General features: G+C 47.6%; 1 protein-coding gene across 6 annotated transcripts in view; it reads left to right on the plus strand.

Annotated features, from left to right (window-relative positions):
- The window catches only part of MYO7A (myosin VIIA), a 107584-nt gene extending 89964 nt beyond the window's left edge, over nt 1-17620 (plus strand). For all 6 annotated transcript variants that reach the window (XM_061351375.1, XM_061351378.1, XM_061351377.1 and 3 more), the window contains 19 exons: nt 7-234; nt 1535-1705; nt 2689-2806; nt 3058-3184; nt 3301-3470; nt 3570-3760; nt 4286-4410; nt 5290-5447; nt 6944-7097; nt 7179-7334; nt 8318-8423; nt 10054-10167; nt 11508-11595; nt 12153-12259; nt 13120-13305; nt 14065-14181; nt 15269-15352; nt 15873-15992; nt 17120-17620. In XM_061351375.1, the coding sequence (XP_061207359.1) occupies nt 7-234; nt 1535-1705; nt 2689-2806; nt 3058-3184; nt 3301-3470; nt 3570-3760; nt 4286-4410; nt 5290-5447; nt 6944-7097; nt 7179-7334; nt 8318-8423; nt 10054-10167; nt 11508-11595; nt 12153-12259; nt 13120-13305; nt 14065-14181; nt 15269-15352; nt 15873-15992; nt 17120-17209 (2610 nt within the window). In that variant the 3' untranslated portion in view covers nt 17210-17620. The remainder of the gene's footprint in view (nt 1-6; nt 235-1534; nt 1706-2688; nt 2807-3057; nt 3185-3300; nt 3471-3569; nt 3761-4285; nt 4411-5289; nt 5448-6943; nt 7098-7178; nt 7335-8317; nt 8424-10053; nt 10168-11507; nt 11596-12152; nt 12260-13119; nt 13306-14064; nt 14182-15268; nt 15353-15872; nt 15993-17119) is intronic.
- The last annotated feature ends 169 nt before the right edge of the window (nt 17621-17789 follow it).

The following is a 17789-nucleotide window of genomic DNA, read 5'->3' on the forward strand; positions in this document are numbered from 1 at the left end:
GTCTAGGTGTCCTCGCTGGGGAGCGGCAATGACCATGTGATGGATGCGGTGTCTCAGTGCGAGCAGTACGCCAAAGAGCAGGGAGCGCAGGAGCGCAACGCGCCGTGGAGGCTCTTCTTCAGGAAGGAGATCTTCACCCCTTGGCACAACCCCAGTGAGGACAATGTGGCCACCAATCTCATCTACCAGCAGATAGTGCGAGGGGTCAAGTTTGGGGAGTACCGGTGCGACAAGGTATGTGGCCTCAGCTATCGGTCTGGTCCTACCTGCATCCTCAATATGGCAGAGTAGGTGTCACCAAAGAGAATGAGAAATCTTCCTCTGTGAACACCTACTAGGATGGGGATTATGGTGTTCACTTGGGAAACCATAGCCAGAGTTATGAGATCCTCTTGGTCTGGGACAGACTGGATGCTAACATGTACTGCATGAGCACTCTTTGCTGGTTAATTTTGGATGGGAGACTGAATGGCTAATGCATCCATCCATCTCAGCTTGGAGGGCCATGGGTAGTCTGTAAGAGGATCACCAGCTCAGGAGTACACAGCAGGATCCTCTTTGGTGAATCCTGCGAAGCCTTAGACATGAGAGATGCTTTTCAGGATACCCAGACCTTTGCCATGCAATACAAAACCAGTAACGCCGAGGGGAAAAGGCAGCAGAAACGTGTGCTTGTAGAGCCTCTGGGAGCTTACAGAATTGTTCCAGTGTCACTGAAATGAGTGGCATTATGTTTGAAATCCTCCAGGTGTCAAATTGAAGATCCTGTGGTCCAGCAGAGTCCTGTCCCCTTGGGAACTAAATCATCTTTCCCCATTTATATTGCATTGACTGCAGCTCTTATCCTACCAGAAGTCCTGCTCTTTCTTCCTTGTTTTCTCTTGCTGCTGGTCTCCTTGTGCTATTATCATAGAATCATTGAATCTTAGAACAGTTAGGGTTGGAAAGGAGCTTAAGATCATCCAGTTCCAACCCCCCTGCCATGGGCAGGGACACCTCACACTAAACCATGGCACCCAAGACTCCATCCAACCTGGCCTTATCATCTCAGTAATTCTATTATTTCACCCCAAAAGTACTTGGAATGTAGCTACACCGAAGGATGTTTTACAGTTCTGCATCATGCATGGGTGCTTCAGGTGCTGGGATTCTCAAGTATGAGGAATGATGGATACATGCAGAGTTTCAACCATCAAACTCTGTCTACCATAGCAAAATCACCCATTGCTGACTGCAGGCATTGGAAATAGACTGAACTTGAAGGAAAGACTGCCACAAACATGTTCACACACTGTACAGGGTTGCGTGGTGCTGGTCAGTGAACATGTTATGGCTTAATCACAGCTTTTAGTGGCCAATCTGAATTTTAGATGTGAAAAAAGCACTGGTGAAGTTCTACTGAAGGAAGCATCCCCACACCATTCTGAAGGAGCAGTACATCCAGTCTCCACAAAGAGCTCTTTGAGTGCTAGAGGATGGATGTTGAAGTGATGTCCTGGTAATAGCATTAACCTGGCTTCTTTGGCTCCTACAGGAAGAAGATCTTGCAGAACTGGCTTCCCAGCAGTACTATGTGGACTATGGGTCAGAGATGGTACTGGAAAGGCTGCTAAATCTTATTCCATCCTACATCCCGGACAGAGAGATCACAGCTTCAAAAACAGTGGAAAAATGGGCTCAGTTCATTATAGCTGCACATAAAAAGGTGGGTAAAGTAGGTCAGCTATTGGCAAGGACCAAGGCATGCTTCAGTAGCTTTGTCAGGCATTATAGCTCAGCTCTTAGCTTAGCCTGAAGATAAATCAAAGAGAAAAGGCAGGTTTTGTACGAGGTGTATTCAGTTCTACCATTGGTTTTGAGGCAAGATCTGACAGAAGAAGACAATCTGCACAGATTCGGTGTGAGAATCAAATGCAGTCTGTAGGGTTTTGTACCTGTTACACAGGATTGTGGTGTTACTGGTTGCAATACAGTGGAGGTCCATGTCACCAGGCAATGACAGGACCTTGTGCTAGGCATTCTCTAAACCCCCCTGACTTCCCTTAGAACACTTCTGACACCTTCCATAACTCATTACCCATAACTCATGACCAGCCACGAGGGTTACATCCAGGCATGTGACTTGGCTTTATTCAACAGCAGGAACCAGCTTCAGATTAAGACCCCTAAAATGTAAGCATCTCCATGTGTGTTAGGAGTTTCACCTCCCATTGCTGTTAGTGGAGACCTAGAGATGCAATTCAGTTGGGTCTTGCTGGTCCTTCCCCAGCCTGTCAGCTACATGCTGAAGTGTCGGGTATCTGAGGATGTCCTAAATAAAACTAGATGTCTTTCCTTAAGGGCTATTGAGTGTCTTTTTCCAGCTAAAGGACTGTCAAGCTGAAGGTAGACACCTACCTTGGGGAAACCCAAGGTGAGCTGACATGAATCCCACCCTGACTGATCACTCCAGATGCTTGCCCACCCTTCTGAAAGTCAAATTATTCCATGAAGTTGGAACCAAAAGCCAGCACTTTGTCCAAGCTGTCATTTGCTCCTGCAGGACTTTGATTGGCCCTTAGCCACATTGGGACCTCATCAATATTCATTCCAAGATCTTCTGGTGACATGAATTGGTTCAGTTTGCTCTCATCCTAGATATAACTGGATTTTTTGCTTCATGTTGGTTGTGGTTTGCTTTTTCTATAGGGAATTTATACTCAGAAGAGGACAGACCCCAAGAAAGTCAAGGAAGAGGTGGTGGATTTTGCACGTTTCAAGTGGCCTTTGCTGTTTTCTCGGTTCTATGAAGCCTTCAAATTCTCAGGTGAGGCAGTAGAGCACATCCACGGAGCACAGGATGCTCCATAGAGAAAGGAAGGAGAGATAGGGACACCACAGACAAGAAGACTTAAAGGTCTTTTTTGCATCCTGATTAGCAATGGCTCCAGCTATGAGTCTGTTTCTCTTACAGAAATAACAGAGTTTTCTGATGATTCCATCCTCCTTTGAAATGCACAGATTTGCTATATCCTAAAACACTTCATGAACTGATTGCGTGTCTTGTCTCTAATCCAGGGCCAAGCCTACCTAAAAACGATGTGATTGTAGCTGTCAACTGGACAGGGGTCTACTTTGTGGATGAACAGGAGCAGGTTCTCTTGGAGCTCTCTTTCCCAGAGATCACAGCTGTGTCGAGCAGCAGGTAAGGAGGAATGGACTTAGCTGGGAATTTCCCCATAGACCAATCATATCCCAGGCTTTGCCTCTTGATGCTGTTGCTTTTTGGTTTCTTATGTCTCCTATAAAAACATATCCCAGAGGAGGAAAGCTGCAAGGGCAGAGTTTCACCTTGGCCACTATTAAAGGTGATGAATACACTTTCACCTCCAACAACTCCGAGGATATCCGGGACCTGGTGGTGACGTTCCTTGAAGGACTAAGGAAAAGATCCAAGTATGTGGTAACTCTCCAAGATAACCCAAACCCTGGTGAGTAAATGGCACAGTAGTAAAAATAAAGATAGATTAATTATTCCCAAGGGATTAGGGAAAATATAATCAAACTAATGGTTGGGTTTTCCCTTGCAGTGGGAGAAGAATCTGGCTTCCTCAGCTTCCTCAAAGGAGACCTCATAGTTCTGGACCAGGACACAGGGGAACAAGTGATGAACTCAGGGTGGGCCAATGGGTTCAATGAAAGGACCAAGCAGAGAGGAGATTTCCCAACTGATGCAGTCTACGTCTTGCCCACAGTCACCATGCCTCCACTGGAGATTGTGGTAAGCTGTCTTAGAATGGCACCACTTCATACAAAGCCCAAGGAAGTCAAAAGCTTACTGTAAAGCTTAGATCTGGCCAGAGTCCCACAGTGATAAGGTGGAAACCAAAGTAGCTGTGAGTGGAGACAAGGCATCCATGGCAGAAGCGATCTCAGCCTTTCCTCAGTTCTTGTCACTTTGAACACCACGAGCTTGTGACTTGGAATATCCATGCATCATGCTAGAACCCTCCTTCTGATTACTTGAAGTTGTATTTGGGATTGGAGAATCCTACATGAATGTAGGATCTAAAGCACATTATCTTCATTAGGAAATGATCCACACTATGGAAACTTCTGTTGTTCCTTGTATTAATAACTGAGAATGGCACAAAGAAATGACAATTGCACAGTTCTTGCTATTAATGGGTTCTTCTTATTCACTCTCTGTTCTTCTTTACATTCTGTACCTACTTCCTCTCTCTGAATACATCAGATATATCTTCCATCAAATATACTGGGTGACAGAGACCTTTTCATCCCACAGGCACTGGTGACGATGACCCCTGACCAACGCCAAGATGTTATCAGGACCTCTCAGCTGGCAATTTCAGACAGTGAAGAGCGAGTAAAGCCATACACCTTGGAGGAATTCTCCTATGATTATTTTAGGTGATTTTGTAATCCATCTCCCAAAATCATAGGACTAGGAACCCATCCCCACGTAGTTTGGGAATCAGGAAGTTTTTGGTTACTAGAAAGGAGTCTGAATATTCCCCCTATGTGACTTTGTACAACCGAAGCCTCCAGTTTAGGTCATGGCATTTGAGCTGTAGGTTTTCCACAGACAAAGTTTTAAGAAGGATTTCTTTAGATTGGCTTCACACATGTATAACAGAGTGAAATTTAATATGTGGGAAGCTGTGCTTAATGGTCTGCTATTCCTTTCCTATGATCCCATACGCAGCCTCAGACTATACAAGCAGCAGTTGAATTAAACGTGGGCATTTCCATCTCCGTTCCAAAGGTTTAAATGTGCACGACTGCTGAATGTGCCTGAGCAGGCTGATCCCAAAACTCCCCCTTCTGTTCAGATGGGCTGGCAGTCCAAACAGGCAGCCCAGATCCTCTGGGATGTCTTTGTTCTGGTAGGCTTGTTCTACTAGGCATGATTTTTCCAGTGTTACTGCCCTGAGCATCCATTGCCATCATCTTTCTTGTGGTGAGAAGCTTTTTGGGGTAGGGAAGGTTGTTTTGGTGTCAGTAGGTGGGTATGGTCCTTAAGGGACTTTTCGGAGCCCTAGTAAAGTACAAATAGCTCTCTTTGGGCAGAATGGAGCTGGATACTTGCTTAGCTGTGTCCCTCCAAAATGCATCTACTGAGGAAGGTTGTAGCCGTTATCAGTGTGGATGCAAACCTTGAAGTCCCATTAGGTGTAAGAGCTCATTAGAGTGTTGTAACCAACCTTCCCGGGTGAAACGTTGGCCACAGCTGTCCCTTTTATCCTTGTAACCTCTCCAATGTTCCTCTTGCTTTGCCTTTGCCACCAGGCCCCCTCCCAAGCACACCCTGAGCCGGGTGATGATCACCAAGAGCCGTGGGAAGGACAAGCTGTGGTGTTACACCCGTGAGCCCATCAAACAGCCACTGCTGAAGAAGATCCTGGGCAGTGAGGAGCTCTCCCAAGAAGCCTGCATGGCCTTCATTGATATCCTTCCACTGCCAGGGGAAGCCCTTGAGCATCAGGTTTGACAGGGAATGGGCTAAGCAGGCTCTTTAGGGCCCCGATCAGAGCCCATGGGAAGGCTTGTGGTCCCTCTTAAGGGCTTTGGGACCATGTCACAGGCTTGGAGATGGATTTGATCCTGAAATCTATACTTAAGCATCCTTGAGATCTGAGGGGTATCTTAATAAATGAGGGGCAGGGCACAAGTTACTGAGTCCTGCTGGTCCACACTCCATGGTTAACTCCCCAGCTCTGTTCTGGCTTGTTTCAGCTGTGTCTCTCCAAATGCATCTACTTTGGAAGGCTGTAGCCTAAACAGAGCGGATGCAAAGCGGTCCACATGGCCTCTGGGACAGGGTTTAATGCCTGAATATCCCTTACCAGGCAGAATTACACAGCATGGGAGAGATGAGCTGGGTGCAGACACAGACCCAATCTGTTGAAGTAACCTTTATGTTTTCGTGAGGCTTTGCTCTAGAAGCGGAACTTCATGGTTTGAATAGTTCTGTTGGTATAACCCTGTTATTATTATTACACTATTGCTGCTACTACTGGGTTCCTCTCACTAGCAAATAATAACAAAAGAAGGAATTAAAAGAACTGGCAAAAAATTAAGGGGACATCTGCAGTTTTATCCTTTTCTTCTTACTGTGTTGTATATCCTAATTCAGAAAACTTTGGCCTGTTCCTATGTGGAATAGTTGCAATATGGCATGATGGTGAAGGTCATCACCAAGGTTTGGTGGACTTGGCAGTCCTGGGGTAAAGGTTGGACTTGATGACCTTAAAGGTCTTTTCCAATCTATTTGATTCTGTGATTCTATCATTTGGCTTATGTTACTGCAGCTCCACTGCTGGCTGACTGGCTAAAATCTGGTTTTTCACAGTTATACCTGTGTGTGTGATTAGCTAGCCCATTATCACATGCAGCTTTATTAGGTCTACATATCCTGACCCCAGAACAATTCCTTCAGCCTGATATGTGATAAAGGGAAAGAGTCTGCTGCACATCTCCTAAAGCAATTTAGAGCCTTTACCCTCCATGAATTGGGGCCTATAGGGATGCTGGGGATGGACTCTTCATTAGGGACTGTAGTGATAGGACAAGGGGTAATGGGTTAAAATTGAAACAGGGGAAGTTCAGATTGGATATAAGGAGGAAATTATTTCCTGTTAGGGTGGTGAGGCACTGGAATGGGTTGTCCAGGGAGGTTGTGAATGCTCCTTCCCTGGCAGTGTTCAAGGCCAGGTTGGACGAGGCCTTGGGTAATATGGTTTAGAGCAAGGTGTCCCTGCCCATGGCAGGGGGTTTGGAACTGGATGATCTTAAGGTCCTTTCCAACCCAAACTGTTCTATGATTCTATGATTCTATGAAATTGCAGCCACTTCTGGAGTCATGTGTAGGGTCTCTTTATTACCACCATCAATAACAGGGCTTCCCCAACATCCCAGTTAGCTGATCCTTGACTCCTCCTACCAGTGCTGAAGTACATGGGTGACTACCCATCCAAAAGGACCCGCTCTGTTAATGAGCTGACAGACCAAATATTTGAAGGTGCCTTGAAAGCTGAGCCCCTGAAGGATGAAATCTACTGCCAGACCCTCAAGCAGCTGACGGACAACCACATCAAGTAAGAGCTGTTCATCCCCCTTGGCCCAGATACACTCCCATGTGTTGGGCAAAGCAGATCTCAACTTCTTTCCTCATGCAGGTACAGTGAAGAGAAAGGCTGGGAGCTGTTGTGGTTGTGTACAGGCCTTTTCCCTCCAAGTAACATCCTCCTGCCCCATGTCCAGAGGTTCCTGCAGTCCAGGAAACATCACCCCTTGGCAGCAGACTGCATCCAGAGACTGCAGAAAGCCCTCAGGTACGTCACCAAAAGACCTTCTAGCCATGATGATGCCACAGCATCCAAATATGTGTAAGAAAATGAAGTAGGAGATATGTTGGTGGCTGTGGGGACAATGAAAGCTCACAGCCTTTATGTTCAACCAAGAACAAAAGGAACATTGTACGGAGGATAACTGTGTGAGAGAAAACAGAATCATGGAATCACAGAATAGTTAGAGTTGGAAAGGACCTTAAGATCATTCAGTTATAACCCCCTACCATGGACAGGGACACCTCACACTAAGCCATGTCACCCAAGGCTCTATCCAACCTGGCCTTGAACACTGCCAGGGATGGAGCATTCACAACCTCCCTCGGCAACCCATTCCAGTGCCTCAGCACCCTCACAGTAAAGAATTTCTTCCTTATATCCAATCTAAACTGCCCCTGCTTCCGTTTGAACCTGTTACCCCTTGTCCTATCACTGCAGTCCCTAATGAAGAGTCCCTCCCCAGCATCCTTGTAGCCCCCTTCAGACACTGGAAGCTGCTCTGAGGTCTCCACGCAGCTTCTCTTCTCCAGGCTGAACAGCCCCAACTTTCTCAGCCTGGCTCCATACAGGAGCTGCTCCAGCCCCTGAGCATCCTCATGGCCTCCTCTGGACTTGTTCCAACAGCTCCATGTCCTTTTTATGTTGAGGACACCAGAACTGCACACAATGCTCCAGGTGGGGTCTCACGAGTGCAGAGCAGAGGGGCAGGATCACCTCCTTCGACCTGCTCGTCACGCTCCTTTTGATGCAGAACTTAAGATGACTTTGTCCAGATCCACTTCAGTCACCTACAACCAGCAAGTTCACATTCCCCATTAGTTTTTCTTTTTTCTTTTAGGAGAGAAAATAAACTACTAATAAGGAAGTAGCTGAAGTTGCTCAGAAAAAGACTATGCATTAAAATTGAAGGCTTAAACCAAAAGCTTCTTGTTCTGATGCTGTGGTACTCACCACCTCCTGTTTTGTAGGAATGGATCCAGGAAGTACCCACCCCACCTGGTAGAAGTGGAAGCCATTCAACACAAAACCACCCAAATCTTCCACAAGGTTTATTTCCCTGATGACACCGATGAGGTAAATGGGGGAGAAGGGAATTCTCGGTTTCTGACAGGATGGCTGCCAATTTTCTTAGTAAAATCTCAAAAGAGGTTAATATTGGTCCTGATTCAGAAAGATTCAACCCTTGCAGAAGACTCTGCATGGAGCAGTGTAAGGAAAACCCATCCTTATGTACGCCAACCAGCCCAGGGGGGTGATTTACTGTAATTCATGTGTTTCAAGACCTGGGTGCTGTGCTGGGGTTCACTTGAGGCTTTATAGTATGATCCCAGAAGGAAGGCAAGCGGGTGGTTCACAAACCTTGGGTATCAGTTATCGCAGCCTCGCACACAGATATTGTCCACCCAACTACATACCCAACAGAGTACAATGATGGGGCTCCCTGGGGACTGAGCAGACTATGGCAGCACTGGCAAGCAGGTGACTGCAATGATACCTTCTGACCTGAGATGACACAGAAATCATACCTGCACTCAGAAACCTCTCATTAAGCATCCTACATGCTAATAAGGCAGCTAGTTCTATTGATGCCATGGTATACATGCATGTCCTTGCAGATACTGCTGTTTCATGCTACTGATGTGGGGCTTGCATCTCCTTTTCCCCTCATGTCTTTGGGCACAACTGAATCCTTGTATTTCCAAGCTGGTTTCTTTATAAGGCAGTGCACACCTATGGAAGGAAAAGGATGATTCTTCTCCTTGGTTACCTGTAATGGAGAGTTAAACTGCTGAGATTTGAGTATTCTTTTTTAGCTGACCAACAGTAAACATGACACTGCGTTATAGACATGCATCTGTGTGAGAGCCAGTAGAAGGGGACTGCAGCACTTGGATGGGTTTGCTGTGATCCTTTTGGCCATGGCAGTCACCCAGGTGGACTATCAGAGTAGCATCATTCCAGCACAATATTTATCTGCACTAAGGAGCTGCTGAGCCCCAGCAGCACTGAGCTCCAAGCTGGTCTCTCATGGGGTATGGAACACAGGTCCTGTTGATTTGGTGCTTTAGGCTAACACAGTTGTGCATGGGGTGGTCAGAAGCTCAAACTCCTTAAACTGATGCAAACTGCATCTCTTTAAATGGGCAAAGCAAAACTGAGGTGATGTAAATGCTGAGCACAGCAATAAAGGCAAAACCAGGACTGGGACCTGCATGTAGGTGACCAGTCCTATAGGTATCCCATCCTCACATAAAGCAGGAGCCATCTCCTTCCCAGCCATCTAGAAGTGAGGCATTTGGTCTAAACTGGGCATCTGACTTCATTATCAGTGAAGAGACAACTGGGACAAATCAGCCTGGAAGTATCTTGGCCTGTTCCAAGGGTCTCTATCCCTCAAATAGCTCTGATAGCTCTGACACCCAACTGTTGGATCAGAATAATCTCTTACATTGCCTGGGGAGCCCTGAACAAGCAAGCACAGGGTATAGCTAGAGCATCGCAGAGCACAACAGTACAGCAATAGCATGGTTGAGCTTCTGCAAACAACCCTTCCCTTGTTCAGTCACAATCCTCAATGTCAGTGTTTTCATGGTGGTGGGTATCTAAATCCCTTTGTGCATCTGAGCCTGGGGTTCCTCAAAGACAGCATAAAGTAGAAATTAACCTGGAGGTGGCAGTGGTGAGGATCTTCCTTTCTTTGTAGGCATTTGAAGTAGAGTCCAGCACAAAAGCCAAGGACTTCTGCCAGAACATCTCCAATAGGCTGCTCCTGAAGTCCTCTGAAGGCTTCAGCCTCTTCGTCAAGATCTCTGACAAGGTGAGTGACCCACCTAAAGCACTCAGGGAGACCCGTGTGCTAGTGGGTAAGCAGGGGGGAATGGCTTGAACCTGCCCGAGGGGAGACTGAGCTGAGCTCTTAGGCAGAAGCTCTTCCCTGTGAGGGTGCTGAGGCGCTGGCACAGGGTGCCCAGAGAAGCTGTGGCTGCCCCATCCCTGGCAGTGCTCAAGGCCAGGTTGGACACAGGGGCTTGGAGCAAGCTGCTCCAGTGGAAGGGGTCCCTGCCCGTGGCAGGGGTTGGAGCTGGATGAGCTTTAAGGTCCCTTCCAACCCAAACCAGCCTGGGATTCTGTGATTTTGTGGTCCTATGAATCATAGAATCATAGAATAGTTTGGGTTGGAAAGGACCTTAAGATCATCAAGTTCCAACCCCCTGCCATGGGCAGGGACACCTCACACTAAACCATATCACCCAAGGCCTCGTCCAACCTGGCCTTGAACACTGCCTGGGGTGGAGCATTCACAACCTCCCTGGGCAACCCATTCCAGTGCCTCACCACCCTAACAGGAAAGAATTTCCTCCTTATATCCAATCTAAACTTCCCCTGTTTCAGTTTTAACCCATTACCCCTTGTCCTATCACTACAGTCCCTAATGAAGAGTCCCTCCCAGCATCCCTATAGGCCCCCTTCAGATACTGGGAGGCTCCTCTGAGGTCTCCATGCAGCTTCTCTTCTCCAGGCTCAACAGCCCCAACTTTCTCAGCCTGTCTCCATACAGGAGCTGCTCCAGTCCCTGAGCATCCTCGTGGCCTCCTCTGGACTTGCTCCAACAGCTCCATGTCCTTTTTATGTTGAGGACACCAGAACTGCACACAATGCTCCAAGTGAGGTCTCACGAGAGCACAGCAGAGGGGCAGGATCACCTCCTTCGACCTGCTGGTCACACTCCTTTTGATGCAGCCCAGGATACGGCTGCTTTCTGGGCTGCAAGCGCACACTGAAGCCGGCTCATGTTCATTTTCTCATCATCCCAAAGAACTTAAAACCCAGACAGGCAAAACTCTTCCAGTCTGTTCCTAAGTTGGGTTTTTAAGAAAGGTTTAAGTAAGAAAGATACGTGGCTTAGAGCTGCTTCAGACAGCTGGGAGAAACGTATGGAGGTAGTCATCATGAAGGGAAATGAATTGCTCCAGTGAAACAGGAAGCTACAATCAGGAGTAATGGGAGAAATTAGAGGCAGAGCCTGCAGCAAGGTGCTGGCAGAGTAACCAGGACAAAGCAATAAGCAACAACTACAGGAGATGGGGCAATGGCCAACCCTTCCTTTGGCCTCCTGCTATTTGCTCAGCCTTTGTAACCCTGCTCTGTGTCCCCCAGGTCATCAGTGTGCCCGAGGGAGATTTCTTCTTTGACTTTGTGAGACACCTGACAGACTGGATAAAGAAAGCAAGACCAGCAAAGGATGGTAACAGTGCCTGTTCTCCACTGTGGGTCGCACACAGCCCTCCTAGAGCCCTCCAACCCTTGCAGACAAGGTTGCCCACGCTGTGTGGTGGGTGTGCTGTCTGCATAGCCCTGAGGACATCACTGGGAGCTGATCTGCCCAGGAGCAGTGAGAGCTCTTCTCCATGGACCTTGTCCCTATGAGGAGCATCTCCAGGTTTGCAGTGGTTTCAGTGGTGGGATACATCTCACCTCACTGCCCACATCCACAATGGAGCTGGCTGCATATATCAGTGGCTGCAAGACAAGGGTGCCTCCAGGGTGCAATTCCTCTGTCCTGCATTAGGCATGAGCATTATCATTGAAGCACAATCATGCAAATGCATCCAGACACTCTTTCCATTCTATTAAAGCTTTCCAAGGGGAAGATGTGGTTTTCTTTGCAAGGTCAGAGCCCATTTGGCCCTGCAAGTGTGCTTGCAGGTTGTGATGGCACATGGCCACCAGTGGCTTGTAGGGACACCAATTGATAGCTGGTACTCATATCGTTGCTCTTACATACCTGCTCCCTTTGCACAGGTATAGTGCCTTCTCTCACCTATCAAGTGTTCTTCATGAAGAAGCTGTGGACCAACACAACACCTGGAAAGGACTCAATGGCAGATTCAATCTTCCACTATTACCAGGTACTGGGGAGCCTGCAGTAGCAGTGGAGACCTGGGAGGAATTAGGAATGAGTCATGGAGACCCTTTCCATCTGCAGATGGATGAAGTCTTGTGTTAAATAGGAAGAACTCTTGCCTTAAATAGAAGCCTACAAAGAGCACTGTTGAGTTGCATGGCAAGGAGCAGTCTTCATGCACTTCAGGGCATTGAGCTCAGCTGGGATTTGGGCCAGCTCTGTTGGGTGGGCATCAAGAAACAGTAGAGACCATGTCCAGCCTTAGCAAGGAGGCTGAATTCAGAAGCATCCTGAGGGTTTTCAGCCACCTCCATTCCTGGAGATGAGCTGTGATGGTCCCAGTAGTCAGGTAAGAAGTTGCAGTTCTAGTGCTCTTATTTCTTCTGTGATAGGAGAGACACCTCCATGTCCCAAAGCTCTCTCACAGATACAATCCCTGTGTTCTTGCCTGGATAAAGTGGTTATTCCTATGTGACTGTATCCCTTCAGTGCTTGAGTTGGTCACGTTTTCAGACACTTGGAAAACTCATTCAGTTCCAAGTGGCCATTAGTAGGGGTGGATTTCCTAGGATGAGGAACATCCCTGTGAACAACCCTGTAGTTTCACACACCTAACAGCTAACATGGGGACCTCCCTGTTTCACCTAACAGGAGACTGGTTTAGATCAGAGGGGATCTTTAATATCTAGTATGGTCTCAGTTGAGCAGCTCCCTTTCCACCACACTCAACACAACTGCTGTGGGTGTTCCCAGGGCTCAGCCTCTTAACCGGGGCTGGATGCCCCCACAAACTCCATTTAACATCTGAGGGTGAAGGCCCACGGTGATTCCCTCTATTCTTGAATCATTCTTTCCTCCATGCAGGAGCTACCAAAGTACCTGCGTGGCTACCACAAGTGCACACGGGAAGAGGTCCTGCAGCTGGGAGCTCTCATCTACCGGGTGAAGTTTGAGGATGACAAGTCCTATTTCCCCAGCATCCCCAAGCTCCTGAAGGAGCTGGTGCCTCAGGACCTCATCCGGCAGCTCTCTCCAGATGACTGGAAAAGGGTAAAACAGCAGCTTGAGTCAAGCACAGTCTCTTGGGTGACTTGTCTGACGTTCAGCATTAAAGTGGGGCTATCAGATTGAGGTGACCCATGGTCCCGCTTGAACCTTAGCAGAGCTTCAGCCTCCCCAGCATCAACAGCAGGAGGAATTATGTATGTATGTTCATACACATGTGCCTTGCAGTGGGTTTTCTTTGCGCTGCATGTGGCTGTGGTGGTGGATGCAACACCATATGGATACGTGCTGGTGGATGCAACACCATATGGACACATGCTGGGAGATGGTCTCATACAGAGATCTGTTGTTCAAGGCAAACTACTGAGTAGAGGGGTAATTCTTCCTGCTTTACACAGGGAGGACTATGGCATGGGTACAGACAGGTCTAGAGCCATAAAATGACAACAGTTTCTCACTGCCAATAGTCATACAAGTCCTTTCTGTGTCCTGGGAATTGACCTCAACCATGTGCCCAACCAGTGAGCTATCAGCGTCTCTGGTTGAAGGTCTCTCAGTCTCCTCTGCTGTGTAAATTGGAGGATCAAAGCTTATAATCCTTTTAATAGAGTCACAACTTACCTAAGAAAGAAGGACCTGGTTCCATTTCCTCTCCAATGGCCAACCATCACTTCTGTGATGAATGGAGCTCATTGGAATAGAGATGAGAACCAAACATCTTTGAGGGAATGATGCTCCTTCCCTGCAAACACCCCTGGCGCTAGGTAGTGTAGCCATCCAGCTCTGTTGTGTTCTCTGTTGCAGTCCATCGTGGCATACTACAACAAGCATGCAGGCAAATCAAGAGAAGAAGCCAAGCTTGCCTTCCTAAAGATTATCTTCAAGTGGCCTACATTTGGATCTGCGTTCTTTGAAGTGAAGGTACCTGCCCTGCTTAGGGTTTTCTCTGTCAGCTTTTAACCAAGGTCAGGAGCCCCATATCACAGAGGGGTTCCAGGTAGGCAGGGTTGTCCCAGTGTCTGCACCAGACTGGGACAACCCTGATGAAGCAGGGAAAGAGTATGAGACTCTCCATCAGTACAATACACTCATTGCTGTCATGTCTCTTTACACAGAGGCATTGTAGAGCTTCAGCATATCTCAGTCATTGGGTCTATATTGTGCTGCTGAAGAGCCAAGAGCAGTCCTCTTCAAAGGGGAATGTGATTTTCCAAGGGACTTGTCTGCACCCACCACAAATCAAATCCAGGCAACCCGTTACAGCACCAGACTCCCACCAAAGACAGTAGAGGCCAGAAGTCTGTCCAAGTACTTTGGACACCTTATTGCAACTCCCTCTCCTCAGTAGCCACACAGTGAGCCTGGCTGGAAACAAGTTGCTGAAATTACTCATCAGTTACTAGAACTTGGGCACCCCATTTTCTGTTGTGTCCATCTTAGATGGAATAAAGAATCCTGTGATTTTTCCTTCAAAACTGACTTGGTAGCCAAGAAAGATGTGACAGAGCAGGAGCTGCCCCCATCCCCTGTGCTCTGTCTCATCAATCAGACTGGAATTCCTCATGGTAGACGGCTGGGAGAAGGGTTTACAGCAGGAACAAAACCGAATGGAAAGATCAGAAGGGCACAGAGCAGTGTAGTCTTGGTCTGGTTGTCCACAGAGTGGGCATGAGGAGGAGCAGAACACCAAGCAGACTGGAAGGGTTTGCCAGCTCTTCCTTGCCAATGGCAAGGTGACCTCGTTTCTGAGATGCTACCAAAGGGAGCAATGAACTTGATGCTATCAGCAACTCACCCACTCATTATCATGCATTTAGGAGATCTATGCTTAACTAGACAGCCCTGAAATCACTGATACCTTAATGAGCTCTATGTTTATCTTTAAAGGATAAACTGGGTAACAGTTAATGGGCCACCCCATACTGACAGAAGACAGGGAGAGAGCAAAGAGGAAGGGGTCAGATTTTGCATGACACATCCCCTAACCAGTTCGTCTCATTCCCAACAGCAAACTACAGAGCCAAATTATCCAGAAATCCTTCTAATTGCCATCAATAAGCATGGAGTCAGCCTCATTGATCCCAAAACCAAGGTAAGCAAAACTGATGTTCATGAGCCCACTCCCGAGCTCCTCACAAATGTTATCCCAAAGTACATGTTATTCAGGTGTTCTCCTTAAGCCTAGTTAGAAAGGCTGGATAGCCAGAAAAGTTTCTGGAGGCAGAAATTCACTGTTACAGAGAGCCAGCCCAGCCTTTTTCCATAGGAGATGGGTTGAGAGCGTCACTTTTAGGGCCATATAACTAGAGGATGCACATACTTCTTCCTTAATCCTTTCATAGACATTAGGACAGGAGCTGGAGTAGATGAGCTCCTACTGGTTGTTTCCACCAGCCACAAAGTGATAGCAGTACAAGAGTCTTCCACCAGCTCTGGAGGATCCAGTCTTGCATCTCACTGCCATTCCAATGAGGCCATGATACAGTCTCATCACAGTAGACATCCTTGGTCTGCTTTGGTGGCACCTGAAGGAAGAGGTGGAAGGTTCCCAAAGCCTTTCATGGAAGTTGAGGCTCTCGTGTGTTAAGTGTCAGCCTTCTTGTTCCCACCAGGATATTCTCATCACTCACCCCTTCACCAAGATCTCCAACTGGAGCAGTGGCAACACCTACTTCCATATAACCATCGGCAACCTGGTGCGGGGAAGCAAGCTGCTCTGTGAGACCTCCCTGGTAAGGAGCGCTAAAGATTATTTGGCACAATTAGACCAAATCCTCACTTTGTTGGGCAAAATGAGATGCTTCCAGCAAATTGTGCCTCAGGGATATTCTGGGCTGAAAGTTGCCCCTTAGAAGAGTCTGCAGTGTGTTTTTCTTACTGCTGGGTTTCTCCTGGCTCTGCTCAATGGATCAGGGCTATCACTTGGTCCACCACCCATTTACAAGCAAGTCTGAGGTGCTTGGATGTTGCCATCTCACGAGCACAGGGCACTGCTCCCTGACACTGGACTGAAAAGCACATTAAATACACAACGTAGACTCAGGGGTACTCCTGAGCTCTTTTACCAAGATCCTTTGCCCAGCTTGTCCCTAGTAACAGTCACAGCAACAATAAAACCTTAGAATCATCGGATCAACCAGGTTGGAAAAGACCTTTAAGACCATCAAATCCAACCATTACCCCAGGACTGCCAAGTCCACCACTAAACCTTGTCACCTTCTTATCTACACATTAAACCCAAAGCATGAAGGATAAAAGTTCCTGCTGGATTAATTGTTATTAATGTGAGGCATTCATTATTTTGTTGGCCATTTGAGAACCGAGGCCCCATTCAAGGCTGCTTTTGTCTTTAGCCTCAATAGCATCCTGGAATAGTGAGTTCCTCCACCTCAACACTGCAGATTGCGTTTGGACTGTGTTCCTTGTGATGGTGTCCTTTCATAGACTCATAGAATGGTTTGGGTTGGAAAGGACCTTAAGATCATCCAGTTCCAACCCCCCTACCATGGGCAGGGACACCGCACACTAAACCATGGCACCCAAGGCTCTGTCCAATCTGGTCTTGAACACTGACAGGGATGGAGCATTCACAACCTCCCTTGGCAACCCATTCCAGTGCCTCAGCACCCTCACAGTAAAGAACTTCTGCCTTATATCTAACCTGAGCTTCCCCTGTTTCAGTTTGAACCCATCACCCCTTGTCCTATCACTACAATCCCAAGGAGAACTGTTGAACAGGTCAAAATGTACCCAAAGCTTGAAAGTCAACAACTGGCAGCCAGTGTGTTCAGGAGGCACAAATCAGACACTTTAAACTGTGCTCTACAAAGGCAGGTAACATCTTCTCTCTCCTCCTCAGGGGTACAAGATGGATGATCTCCTGACCTCGTACATCAGCCAGATGCTAACAGCCATGAGCAAACAGAGGAGCGCGAAGGGTAGCAAATGAACTGCAAGAAGCCACTGGCACATGGCCATGCGGCTCATCCACCAGCTGAGGCCCGTGGGATACCCATGCAGCTGGGGCAGAACCTTTGCCTCCCAGATGTGGAAGATGAGCCGGACACCATCAGGGAGCTCGCTGGACTCTGACCTTGAGGGCTCCAATCCCACCTCCCCTTCCAGCGAAGATGACTATCTCTGACCTCCCTCCTTCTCCACCCTGCGCCCCAACACCATCTTGCACCTGAAAGCTTTCCAGGGGACACCACTGCCCTCAGACAGTGACCAAGCAAAGACACTCGGGCAGGAGGTTTGCCTGAACCCAATGGTTGGCATCAGAAAGGCTCTTGAAAGAGGATTTTATCTCTGTGTGTGTGTGTGTGTGTGGTTTGGTTTGTTTTTTCTCTTAAGTAAAAGAGAGCTTTTTGGTGAGGTTTTGGGCATTTCAGGCTCGAAGAGGGGTAACAGAGCCCTGAACATGCTGGAAAGGTGACAATGAACACTGCAGGGCTTGGGTTTGGACGTTACAAGAGAATACGTTATGCTCTTATGAAGGACAGGAAGGAAAAAGCAGGGAGGAACGTTTT

The sequence above is a fragment of the Neopsephotus bourkii genome, unplaced genomic scaffold, assembly GCF_033783945.1.
Source record: "Neopsephotus bourkii isolate Nb327-2 ecotype Australia unplaced genomic scaffold, CSIRO-AGI_Nbou_v1 NB_580, whole genome shotgun sequence".
Classification (NCBI taxonomy): Eukaryota; Metazoa; Chordata; class Aves; order Psittaciformes; family Psittacidae; genus Neopsephotus; species Neopsephotus bourkii.